At 37.7% G+C, this 13,568-nt stretch overlaps 2 protein-coding genes across 2 annotated transcripts; one reads left to right on the top strand and one right to left on the bottom strand.

Annotated features, from left to right (window-relative positions):
• Positions 1 to 238: 238 nt before the first annotated feature.
• On the bottom strand, positions 239 to 1,897 carry LOC131666592 (odorant receptor 22c-like). The gene is made up of 8 exons (XM_058939398.1): positions 1,815 to 1,897; positions 1,623 to 1,740; positions 1,285 to 1,546; positions 936 to 1,049; positions 777 to 867; positions 560 to 696; positions 368 to 500; positions 239 to 302 (listed from the first exon to the last, which is right to left on the bottom strand). Exons 1-8 carry the CDS (start codon positions 1,893 to 1,895, stop codon positions 252 to 254), a joined length of 987 nt encoding a protein of 328 aa, XP_058795381.1. The 5' UTR covers positions 1,896 to 1,897; the 3' UTR covers positions 239 to 251.
• A 2,669-nt stretch (positions 1,898 to 4,566) lies between these two features.
• On the top strand, positions 4,567 to 10,579 carry LOC131666643 (farnesol dehydrogenase-like). Its single transcript, XM_058939478.1, has 5 exons — positions 4,567 to 4,698; positions 6,100 to 6,265; positions 6,604 to 6,730; positions 6,845 to 6,989; positions 10,391 to 10,579. Exons 1-5 carry the CDS (start codon positions 4,567 to 4,569, stop codon positions 10,577 to 10,579), a joined length of 759 nt encoding a protein of 252 aa, XP_058795461.1.
• Positions 10,580 to 13,568: the final 2,989 nt, after the last annotated feature.

The following is a 13,568-nucleotide window of genomic DNA, read 5'->3' as shown; positions in this document are numbered from 1 at the left end:
GAATGTAATTTGTACCTTGAATATTCATTAAAAATTAAACACTGAATAAGTCTATTGTAATAAGAACTTGATAAACGGTTTAACTCTGATCGATCGCCCTGCTCAAGGAGACTCCAAGTTGAAAAATAAAAATAATTTTGAAATTGACCATATTTATTTCTTTATATATTTATAAAATACTTTTAGAAATTAAATAAAATTGACATCAAATTTCGTGCCATAGACTTCGATAAATATACGGAAAGATACATTCAACGGAATGATGCGAGGACCGTAATGTAGGATATGGCCGTCTTCAATATCTAAAATAATTCAAAACGTTAAAATAATAAATGAGCAATGTGCAGCAAAGCGTTAAACAGCATACTTTAGAATAGAGTTCATAGTTGATCTCCAATATCTCGCCTACATTCAACGAAACAGGCTTCGAACATCGTTGCATGCAAGTCAGAAGCAGCTTTTTGGTATGAAGAGGCATGGCATACCACTCATTACAGTAACTGTAGATGCGCAGCGGTTTGACAACGAAAAGCAGGAAAGGATTTGATGAAAAACTTACGTGGTAACGTAGAGATTACGTCCGTGGTCGAGAATCATTTGCCCCGGCCAGCAAAGAATGAAGAGATTTATAGCGAAGGCTACGAAAATTACGATGTACGGATAAACCCCCAGCAAACTACGTAGGTTGGCAAGTATCTAGAAAAGCCGATAATTGTGCAATTATTCAGCAACTAATTTAGCGATACCATTGCTGATAATTATCCGATTTAACCTACCGAACACGCAGTCAGAGGAATCATCGCAATAAACAATGTCATTATGAACAGGAAAGTCAAGGAAAAGGTAGCATTCACTGTCGACGTGAAGCTAGAAAATCATAAAAATACTGTTAATCTAGAACGTCAGTGATTTAGTGTTGACCAATCCAAACCCACTTTAAAGCTTTCTGATGAAGCTCAATCGTACGAATCATCCAATTATGCGAGTCACCATCCACGACTGTAAGCGGATTGTCGCAACTTATTGACCTCACGTTCTGTAAACGATATCTAAAAAAATATAAGAGAATACAATCACAATAACTCGCAGTCGCAACAAATAAAAATCAGCTTTACAGTATAAAAATGAATGTTTTTTTATTCTTTGCGCGACTCACGAGAAAACTATCTTGATTTTTCAACATACGTTAAAATGGCTTATATACGAATAACTAATGAGTATATAAGAAAGGTGTTATAAGTAAAAAACCCGAATCACTTGCACTTGTGAAAAGCGAGAACTTACCGAAGGATAGCATACAATGCGCAGCAATGTTGGGAGGAAACGATGTACATGCTTTCGATGCCTATGACGAGCGTGCACATTGCGATACACATGATGGCATCGCAAAAGAGTAGTTTGAAAAAATGCTCGTCTCGGTCAATGAAGAACTCGCCTTGCAGCAAGTAGACGTCTGGCCGTGGCTCGTCTAACGGATATATTCGATCCAATGTTTTCGGGATCAATGGCGGCAGAGACATCGATATACCAGCCGTCGAATAAAAAACTTATGAATCGATTAAGTCGGCGAACTTGACTATTACCATAAAAATAAATAACGCGATTAGCTACTGTATACTCACTAGCAATGTAAATAGTCAAGGCTCTGCCTCTTCGCGAATATTCGCACAGTATCTTTCTCTCGTTTTCATCCTGGATTGTCAGCCAATTATCCGCGATGCTTTCGCAAAGTACTCTCATCTAACAACAGTCGTGGCCGTCGGTTAATAATGACCTACCATCTCGACCTACCATCGAAGTACAAAGCATTCAACCTCCATTTCTGTTATAAACACCCCGAGCATCTTGAAACAAGTGTTCGTCGCGGTAAGGAACGCGAGCAGACTCAGCATCATTCTGTCCACATCCTCGTAATGCACTACCGCACTTATCAGCTACACGATAGTAAAACAAAATGATGTCCATTGTGAGTCAAAGGGGACTTATGAAGCAAATCAAGTTGATAACCTGCCTGTGGTATGGCGAGTATCACTATCATGCCCATGAAAAAGCTTTTTAGTATGATTTTAGATCTGGTTTGACTGTACGGCCAAAGGCCTATGATCATCAAAAACTTTTTGTTTAAACTCAAGTAATAATCTTCGAAGATATCCATACAGCCAACCCCAAGAGAGCGTCTTGCCAATCTAACAGCGTGGGCACGACTAATCATTTGGAAAGCAAAGCGCAAAGTGACGCCGCGCCCTCGCTATGTACAGTTGACTGTTGCTATACCCAAAACTTTTGCATATAGCTCCTTCCCTAGCTCGCCTTCGCAATAATCGCCAAACTTGTGACGAATTTTGTTTCTGCCATCACCGGAGGAATTTCAAAACGGAAACGAAAGTATGTAATTGTTCATTCGACTACGATCGAGTCGGTAAATCCATCAGCTAATCTATAGTCAACCCAACACATATTGTCAGGCACAATTAAAGGAAACAGTGTGCCCTTATGCCAAATTGCATCAGTTTCTTAAAGAGGCCGAATTTTGCGCTGTGTAATCTTATTGGCAAACCGGTACAGCTGCTTTTATGCTGTACTCTAACACTTTCTTGTGTGCAGCGAATGGAGAAAAACAAAATAATTGAGTGCGTTCATAAATACATAAGTAAGTTGGAATGTGGTTGAGCAAAAATATAGTGCATGTTAATATTTAATCGCAATGCTTTGTGACTGGCACTGAAATTTTCACACAAGCTAAATCGGCCAGCTCAACACCAAGTCGATATTTTATATAAATTATTGATGGAGTGCCAAGAACTTGAAATGTTTTCCACAGCACATTTTTAAATACGCAATGCAATGTCATGATTCATCGATGTCAAATCTTAATAGATAATCTGAAAATATTTCATTTACATTTTAATGTGATAAAGTAATAATTTCTCTTGTGTGGACGTTTGCGCCCAAGCGAAACAAGTGTGAAATTGCTTTTTCTAACTTTATTTTTCGATGCGACGTTAAAATACCTTGTTCGCTATCTTTTTATGTAACGTTAAAATACCTTTTAATAAAATTTAAACTTTCAATAGTTCAGATTTTACATTATAAGGCAATCATACGTGAACGTTCTCATTACATCGAAATGCAATCGAATTTAGACACATATTTTAGGAACTTCACAGATATCAAAGAAGATTTGATCATATGACATACACATTAAATTTAGACAAAAAATAAGTTTATAAGAACGAGCATTATACAATTTTTCGATTTAATCAACAGGTCTCTTAAAAACTAGAGCGGTTAAATATTAGAAACACTTCAAACTTCAGACATGAAAAAGAAATCTGCTAACCTCATCAATTACAATAATACCAGAGATACAGTAATACAATAATACCAATAGAGTAATATGAAAGTTAGACCAACTTGCGTACTTGAATTTCGGGATGTCGAACATTGCGTCATTCGTAACTGCTTCTACATTGGATTGAATATTGATAAAAGAAACGTTTGACTTTTATAAAAAAATTTAATTTAACTGATTACATGATCATCAAAAAAAATCATATTACAGGTGATCTAATTTCTTCTTTGATTTAGTAGTTTATAAGTAATGTCAGTAATATAAGTATAATCGCAATAACGAATATAACGAAAATAGAGGCTCAAGAGTTTAAATTGACTATAGTTCATGGCGATGAATCTACGAGTTGAAAGTTCATTCAATAATCATTCAAGAGTGTTCGTTAATATCACGGCAAAACCTTAAAATCCTATGTGTTTAAATTTAAACGTTTTAAGTGTGTAATTTTGACGTCACCCATAAGAAATACATTGTCGCTGAATTTAAACGTTTAGAAGTGTTTAAAATTGAGGACAACGTATTTCTTATTGGTGACGTCATATTAAACGTTTAAATTTAAACACATGGGTTTACCGTGTATAACGTCACTATACGCGCTGTCCTGTACTACTATATATACGTTCGCTCGAACTTTTTTCTACGAAGATATTTTTAATAACGCCGTTTGTATCAGTCGTACGAATAAGATGAATACTCACAGCGGTGTAGAAATGCTAAAAATTAACTGTATTTATTATTTGCTCTAACAGCAGTATAGTGTATGAAACATCGAATCAGATTATAATGCATATTATTATTATATTATGTTTTTGTTTCAATTTTTATCATAAGGACTATACAACGAATTCAAAATCCGACACAAACATTCAGTAATTGTTTGCAAAAATAAAATGTTGCATCTTAATGGAATAATGAAATGACTTCTATGAGGCTGATGTTTTTAACGATATAGATATTTTTACATGAATAAACGATACATTATTCATCTAAGATTGATGATTTGGCCAGAGATACTAAATAAGAAAGAAGGTTGGAATTCGGCTGTATCATGACGATTAAACTGTGAATTAAGTGAGGCAGCGAGATTCAGGTCGAATACCCGTGTCGCGTAGCAGGAGTGGGCTCGTGTTTTCTGGCATCCGGCAACCAGTCGCCGCAGCCTCGTTGCGCCGCAAGCATCGACACAGAGTACAGCTGTATTCTCGTTCGCGAAAATGGAGCGCTGGAGAGGTAAAGTGGCTGTGGTGACCGGAGCATCGGGTGGCATCGGCTTGGCCATTGCCAAAAGGCTGGTTCGCGAAGGACTGACCGTAGTCGGTTTCGCTCGCAGGATGGAAAAAATGCTGGTAAATCTTCGCTTCGCAGCGCAAGTCACTTGCTCGTCATTCAAATAGGAAAGCAGTCGGCGCGTGCAGTGCACTTCGCAGATCAGGAATCATTGTGTTTTCGTGCTGTACAGTGCACAATTGCTCTATCATACTTATTGACTTTTAATATGAAAATAGCTGCGCGTGAACGTTTGCTCCCTTGAATATACCGCTTCACGTATATATATATATATGTAAGCATCACCTAAATGGTTGATGCATTGGGTGAGGTATCCGGTAAGTAAAGATCAAATTCGAATACGATGAGTAGAAAGTCAAGATTACGAACTACAAACCAAGGATTCGGAAAAGGTTGAACAACAACCTTGTTTCTATCTTTGGTAAATTGCTGTTTTAAAAAGCGTCTATGTTCGCTGCTTTTACCCACAAATGAGGTTTTTATCAAAAACATTTTTATAAGTTCTCGTGACGTGATAGCGTGCGTTGCGTCAATAAGTGATCTGTTTTTTAATCTGACGTATTTTAAACGTTTTCAAAATGATAACAATCACAATAATTGCAATTAGGTTCATTAAGGAAAAATTTATTTTATTTTTACGTCTGAATTTATTTTGATTTTGTAAGAAACTCGACCAGATTTCCGATAGAGGAACAAGTTATCCAATAATAATATTTAATCTTTATTTTATAATGAAGTATTAAAAAAGATTAATTAACTTATCTATGTGACGTATTGTTGACGTCTTTCTGTCTTATCTCTTACATATAATTATTCGTATCTTATCTCTTCATCCAACATTGAATTTTTGGCTCCATTATGAAAATTGTAATTTTGTTTTCATTTTTTGATGCCTTTCTTACACATCCAAATTTGTGTCTAGATATTTTGAAGGATTTCTCAATGTAAAACGCGATTTTTCTAAATTCTAAGTACGTAGTTGCATTTCTCTCCAAAAATTACAAAAGAATATATATTAAGAATTATGAATATCCTATATCTAAATAAATAATTATTTAACAATAAAAGCTAATATTCCCTAAGAACTAATTAAGCAGTACCAAAAATGTAAAAAATAATCTAAATATCTGACGAGAAAAGTTTATTTTAATGTATTAATAGTTCCACAAATCAAACCACGAGAAGTCATGCTTTGGTTTTTTTTTACGATAGAAAAAAATCACCTTTCCAAAGCTTTCGAAACAATGGATGCTCATAATGGCTCATGCTAGTGAAATTATATTCGGATTCATATATTTCAAATCAAGTCGACCTGATAACAGTGTTAACGTATCAGACAATCATGTAATAATACACGCACACAGTATTTTTGAGCCATAAAATTGCTAAAAACAAGTGACGAAGGTGCAGGACAGAGATTAGCAAGAGATAATTAAGAGCACTTCTTATTATAATTTCAGAATGAAATGAAAGGCGTAGATGGTCCCGGAAAGTTTTTCGCTAGGTATTGCGATGTCTCCAAAGACAAGGACGTTGACGAAGCTTTTGAATATGTAAAGGAGACCTTCGAAACTGTCCACATTCTAGTTAATAACGCTGGTATTGCAAAAAAGCAAACTATCGAAGGTGACGTACGAACAATACCGAATATTATAAATAACAATAACTTGACAACGAAATTATATAATTTAAACTTTAATTAAACTTTATTGTACAATTACACGGCACCTTTGCCTTTCAAAACGGTTTGTAACACGTCCTCACTGGACAACGTTTAATCGATCTCTACGCTTCTGTTTTTTTTTTAATAAAAAAAAATTATTCAACTAAACGTCGGTTTTGAAAGCAACGATTTAGAATACTAACAATGAGTAAATGATCAAAACTAGCGAATTATTAAATATTTTCCATGACACGAAGATAATCCGGATCAAAGTTTAATCTGCAATTTTCCAATGATTTAGGATCTGACATGAAGGATATACAAGAGGTTATCAATGTTAATCTCATGGGTGTGGTATGCTGCGCGAAACACGCCATAAAACTGATGAAAGAAAAAGACCACGAAGGCCTTATCATCAATATAAATAGGTATTGAACATTTTACTTTCAAATTTATGATAATAAGTTTTTCCGGCGAAAGCTTCTTGTTTTTTATGGTAATTGATTATAAAGCACTTTTTATCCATAATGGTTTGTTTGCAGTACTGCAGGTCACAAAGTGCCAAACATCATGCTTCCAGATGGCTCGAGAGTAAATTTGAACGTTTATTCACCCACCAAGTATGCTGTTACCGCGGTCTCAGAAGTTTTGTCCAACGAACTACTGGGCAGTAAAATCCGCGTTTCGGTAAGAGATTTAATAATAATAATAATAATAATAATAATAATAATAATAATAATAATAATAATAATCCGGGTGACTTTGTCGTCGCGGGAGACATGAACGCGAGAGCGGTCGAGTGGGGTATGACAACGACGGACAAACGAGGAAGACTGCTTCTGGAAATGGCCGCAAGGCTTGATCTGGTAGTGGTCAACCAAGGGACGACAACGACCTATAGACGACCGGGCTTCGGATACTCAATACCCGATGTGACGATGACGTCAGACAGGATCTCGTCGCGGATAAGAGGATGGCGGGTGACCGAGGACTATACAGCCAGCGATCATCAGCACATCGTCTTTGAGGTGACAAATCAATCGACGAACATACGAAACGGACAAACTAGAGACAGGACTTCAACGTATTGGAACTTACGACGACAAGATAGAGAGCTGTTTGACAAACTGCTAAGGGAGGCACCGTTACCCGCCGAGTCTGTCCCGGCAGAGCTTGGTCTGCGGGAGCGTGCCGAATGGATAACGGACAAGACAACGGAACTGATAACGGAACTGTGCGACGCCACGATGACTCGACGCAAGGGCCGAACACACAAACGAGCAATGTACTGGTGGACGGACGAGATTGGCCTCCTCCGTGGAGAATGCATTGCCTGCCGCCGGAGGATGAACCGCGCACGGAAAAAGAGCAGACCAGACGCGGACGAACTATCGACAGCGTACAAGATGGCACGTAAGAGACTGACCACTAAAATAAAGGACAGTAAAAACCGATGCGCTAGACAGTTGTGTGAAGAAGTGGAGCGGGACCCCTGGGGACTTGGCTACAAGATTGTGACCAAGAAATTGGGGGCCCTTGGCCCTTCTGAACCAAAAGACAAAGACACCATGAAAGCAATAGTAGATGGACTTTTCCCAAACCAACCAGAGACGGAAGAAATGACGAACGAACAAGAGACGACAGTGCCAGAGTTTGTCGGGGCAGAGCTTATTAAGGCTGTGTCCACGATCAAGCCTGGTAAGGCACCCGGACCAGACGGTATACCGGGAGAGATCCTCCAGCAGATCGTGAGCGTACGTCCAGGACTCCTCCTGGATAAGTATAACGCGGTCTTACGTGCGGGCATCTTTCCCAGACGATGGAAGACTGCTAGACTGGTTCTCCTGCATAAAGGAAAAGGAGAGCCGAATAGTCCGTCTTCCTATAGACCCCTGAGTCTTCTAGACACAGCGGGTAAACTTTACGAAGCGTTATTGAAACCAAGACTGACGAACGCGGTAACTGCAAACGGAGGACTTGCAGGAAACCAGTACGGATTCAGACGGGGCTGCTCAACTATAGGGGCGATTCGACAAGTGACCGACGCCTTTCGGCGGACGAGGCTCGTGTGCTACGGAGCGAGGCCAATAGTACTTCTCGCGACTCTTGATGTCAGGAATGCCTTCAACTCCGCTCGGTGGGGGGATATTCTGGAGGCCCTACAAACTTTCAGGGTTCCCGAATACCTGATGCGGGTGATGAGGGAGTACCTACACGACAGATGGATTCGATACGAGACGACCGACAGAACAGTGACCAGACGAATCACAGCAGGAGTCGCCCAAGGCTCAATCCTTGGACCCGACTTCTGGAACATACTGTACGACGCACTACTAAGACTACCGATGCCACCGGGGGTGGAGCTGGTTGCCTACGCCGATGATGTGGCTGTGGTGATAATAGCCCGTACCCCGGAGCTGGCGCAAATGCTTCTGAACCGCGCGATGTTACGAATCAATAGATGGATGACTGAACGCGGACTTAGCCTTGCCCTGGCCAAGACAGAACTCATCCTTCTGACGGGAAGCAGGATTAATACCCTGATTCCCATGACAGTCGGAGAGGTATCGCTGCGGACCAGTGGGGCGGTCGAGTATCTGGGGGTGACCCTAGATACGAAGATGACCTTCTGGCCGCACATACAACAGACAGCGAGGAAGGCGGCAGAGAGGACTTCCGCTCTCAGTCGTCTTATGGCAAATACATTTGGACCGAGACAATGGAAGAGACGACTACTGATGACAACGACCCACTCGATCATGCTCTACGGGGCGGAGGTGTGGGCCGACGCGTTGGGGGTCAAGAAATACTGCAAACGACTGACAAACGTACAAAGACAGGGAGCACTGAGGATAGCCTGCGCCTACAGGACAGTCTCGGCTGAGGCTGTCCTGGTGGTGGCGGGGGTTATCCCGATAAACATGCTCGCCAGAGAGCGGAAACGCGTGTACGAACGAAACAGCGACATGACCAGAACGGAAGCTGCCCAGGACGAAAGAACTAGGACGATGACGGACTGGAACAAACAATGGAGGATGAGCACGAACGGAGCATGGACTAGACGACTCATTGACGACCTGAGACCGTGGACGGAGAGGCAATTTGGGGAAGTGAATTTTTACCTGACCCAGTTTCTTACCGGCCACGGGTATTTCAGGAAATATCTGTTTGACAGAAACAAAGTTAACAGCGCCGACTGTAAATACTGTGGATACAAATGTGATGACGCAGAGCATACATTTTTCAAATGCTCACACTGGAACGACGAAAGGCAAAGACTGGAGACGACGCTTGGAAACATCACGCCCAACAACATTGTGGCAAAGATGCTACAAGACAAAGACTACTGGACGGTAACGGCAACGTACGTTGAGACTATCCTACGAGGGAAAAAGGCGGACGGTTGCCTGGAAGTCGAGTGTTAGACGAGAAGAATGCGGGAGTAAATGGTATGAACAAATGGATGAATGTGAATAAACGGACGTAACGAAACGATACAGGACCCGTGGACAACGAGAGGACTTGACGGGGTTCTCCAGCGGGAAGTAATGCTTACGCGGTTCCCCGCTGGAGAATGGTGTAGGTGGACTTTACTACTCTTCCCCGGATGGTTTACCCTCCGGTTGAAGAGAAGCGGGATTTGGGCGGTCAGCTGGTCTTCGACGACCCGGAGGCTCCTTGCGTTCGATTGATAGATCGCTTGAAACAGCCCGGTCTGAGAGGATCAGCGAGTCACGTCACACGGCGGGTGGGAGAGTGTAGGTGGGTAGCTTCGGTGAACTGCCGTCACACTCCAACCGTTATGGTCCATGAGGATTTATCCTGTTTTTTTACCACCATAAAAAAAAAAAAAAAAAAAAAAATAATAATAATAATAATAATAATAATAATAATAATAATAATAATAATAATAATAATAATAATAATAATGATCCTTTTATCCAAATGACATTTTTTATTAAAACTAACTAGGAAATTGAAACATAGTTCCATCATTTTGTAATGCAAAAAATTGCACTGAATCTGACAAACTATTTTTGTCTTTGTGTAATCATTGAAAATTTTGAAAATATTTTTCCTTCTTTCAGAGTCTCAGCCCGGGATATGTAAAGACCGATATCGGAGGTGCTGAAGTACATTCTATAAAGAATGAAAATCCGCTTGCAGCTTTAGATGTAGAAGACATCGCTGATGCTGTTGTGTACATTGTTGGAACCCCTCAGCACGTTCAAATTGCTGAACTAACAATAAAGTCGCCGGGAGATATCTTAATATGAAAAATATTATGGACTGATCGTGTTATTTATAAAAATTTTACAAGTGGAATTTACAACGTTTCTTTATACTGAAAGGAGGATCATGTATTTTTTTTAATATGTACTTAATACTACTAATTCAATTATAATTATAGACTTTCTTTAAATTCTACAGAATTTTACATTCGAAGACAGCTAGTATAAAATAGTATAACATAGTATACTATACTATATTATATATACATATTATATACTATACTATAATAGATATGTATGTATGTATATACGTACGTGTGTGTGTGTGTGTGTGTGTGTGTGTGTGTGTGTGTGTGTGTGTGTGTGTGTGTGTGTGTGTGTGTGTGTGTGTGTGTGTGTGTGTTACTATATATACTAAAATGCAAATTTGATTTTAATAAAAGAATGAACTTATTTTACGTTTCTTTTTTTATTCAACTTTTTCATTCAAATTTTCAATTTTCGTCTGTTTTTAAATGTCGTGTATACTAGCTGTCTTCGAATGTAAAATTGATGTTTTAACTCATTTATGCTTCACACACGATTCAGGTATACGTAAAGTAGTTCTATATTTGAATGCCCTTTCTTGGCATATTATTATCATTTAAATTGACCGAGCGATGTCTCATTTTAAAACTACTTTCATCAGCTATTGAATAAGCCTTTATAATTTTAATCAAACGTTACAGCAGCTTGTGCATAGTAGTCCCACATTTGGTTCGTCGACCTTAGTACAAATTACCCAGGTCAATATGATATTTCTCCAAGAGTAATGTATCCCGAAGAATTTCGGTGCACTGAACACGAATATGTTCTTGAAATCGCTCTATCACGTCACACTTTCGAAAAATCTTAACTTAAAAGTGCAAAAATACGTTTTTTGGCTATATTTGAGCTTTTATTACATTACGAGAAAAAATTTTTTTTTAAAACGACTCATACCATCTAAAAGTACAACTCTTACCATTCAAAATCCATTTTTCAGGTTAGAAATATCTTTTTTTCATTGAAATATCGTCAATTAAAGTTAAGTATTAGTGGTATCTTAACATTGCACGCACACGTCATTGTTTTATCGATAAGCCTGTTATCCTGTTTATCTAACCCTTAAATGTCCTTTAATTAACCTCTATATGACCATATAGGGTCAAGCAAATGATATATTCAAATTCATCGATTCTTAAAATAGATATCTAATTTTTGTCAGATTTTTATTTGATCAACAGCGATTTGACCTTCGAAATCCTTGAACTTGACGTGAGAGGTTAAAAGACCTAGGATTCATGATCAGCGATTCAAAGAACCCTCATGTTTATAATGTCACCTGCAAGATCTGGTGTATCGACTTAGATAAAACAAATGAAGTATATGTGCGATGTTAAGATACCACTAAAGTACTTAACTTCAATTGACGATATCTCGATGAAAAAAAGATATTCCAAATCTGAAAAATGGATTTTGAAGAGTAAGAGTTATACTTTTAGATGGTGTGAGTAGTTTTAAAATAAAAAATTTTTCTGGTGATGTAGTAAAAGCGTAAATATAGCCATAAAACGTGTTTTTTGCACTTTTAAGTTAAGATATCTCGAAAGTGAGACGTGATAGAGGAATTTCGAGGCCGGATTTGTGTTCAGCGCATAAAAATCCTTTAGGATACATTACTGGTATTCTTGGAGTAAAAAGTCTTATTTTGTAGACCTGTATTATTATTTCATCTTATGTAGTTTAATTATTTATAACAGAAATTTCAAGATGAAATGTCATACAAGCATAATTTTATATCAAATCCAAATGACTATATTGAACAGTAATTTGTGCTTTGCACCAACCGTAGAATCGAAAGTATGACGGTTTGTAGGAATCCTATAATATAATGCTTTGCAGTAACGATAAAACCTAGATATGTGTGTGTGTGTGTCTACGTGAGTGTATATGTATATGTACATATATTATAATTTTTTAGTATAAACTTTTCATACCAGTGTAGATAGCGAATTGAATTCACAAATTTTGAAAATTTTTTTTAAATTACAGAGAGATTTGAACTTTGAAACTTTTTTCAGTAAATAATATTATCATCTTTCTTTGAACTGCTGCTGATGCAATTTTTAAGTTAATGCTAACTATCGTAATAAAATTTTTCTTAAACATACATGATAGACATTAATTACAAGATTTTTCGTATACGCATGCAGTCATATCGTCCATTATCTAATAACATATTTCATTAATATAAAACTTTTCTTATTAATTATATTAGGAATATTCCCTCGGTATGGAAAGACACTAGTGCACTTCTGCGAAGGAAGACGCACAAGAAACGTGGTACAATTCGCATCGGAAAAGCTAGCATCAGCGCCCCTAGTGGCTAAAATCACAAGCCGTGAGAAGTTTCTAAACGAGTTGTGCATATGACCGTGTGCATTGCTTAGTTGTTTTTTTTAACTGTATGTATTTACGTAAATATCTATCTGCAATGTTGCTGTTTAATCATTTTCGTAAAAATCCAAATTTTTCGTATTATCTTTGTTGCAGAAGTCATTACGTACTTCATTTTTTCTAATGACTTTTAATGCACGTTCTGTGCATTTTCACAACTTTCACAACGTTCTGTGCGCTATTTTCTCTTTCTATTTGCTGCAATATAATCAGGATTTTGCTGAGATGGTAAATTTATTGAAGGAATAACTGTTTGCTTTAACCTTTTTATAGATCCTTTAATCGAAAAAAGGAATTTAGAAATTATAAGCTATATCTTAAATGAAATAAGTTTTGCGGTAATTATTTATTTACCACTTGTAAAAGTCATCGAGACTAAAATGCTTTGAACAAACTCTCCAATATTTGTTTAAAGCTATGATACTCAAAGCTTTATTCCAAGAACATTGCAAATTAATTAGTTAAATCAACAATTCTAAATATGTTTTTTAATAATATTTTTTAATAAATAATATTTCAAATAATTTTTGTATATGAAGAAAAAACGTAGAAACTT

This window comes from Phymastichus coffea, unplaced genomic scaffold (assembly GCF_024137745.1).
Source record: "Phymastichus coffea isolate CEN01 unplaced genomic scaffold, Cenicafe_Pcof_1.1 PCOF00059, whole genome shotgun sequence".
NCBI classification, from domain to species: Eukaryota; Metazoa; Arthropoda; class Insecta; order Hymenoptera; family Eulophidae; genus Phymastichus; species Phymastichus coffea.
Note: the sequence above shows the minus strand (reverse complement) of the source record. Positions and strands in the feature narration are given on the sequence as shown.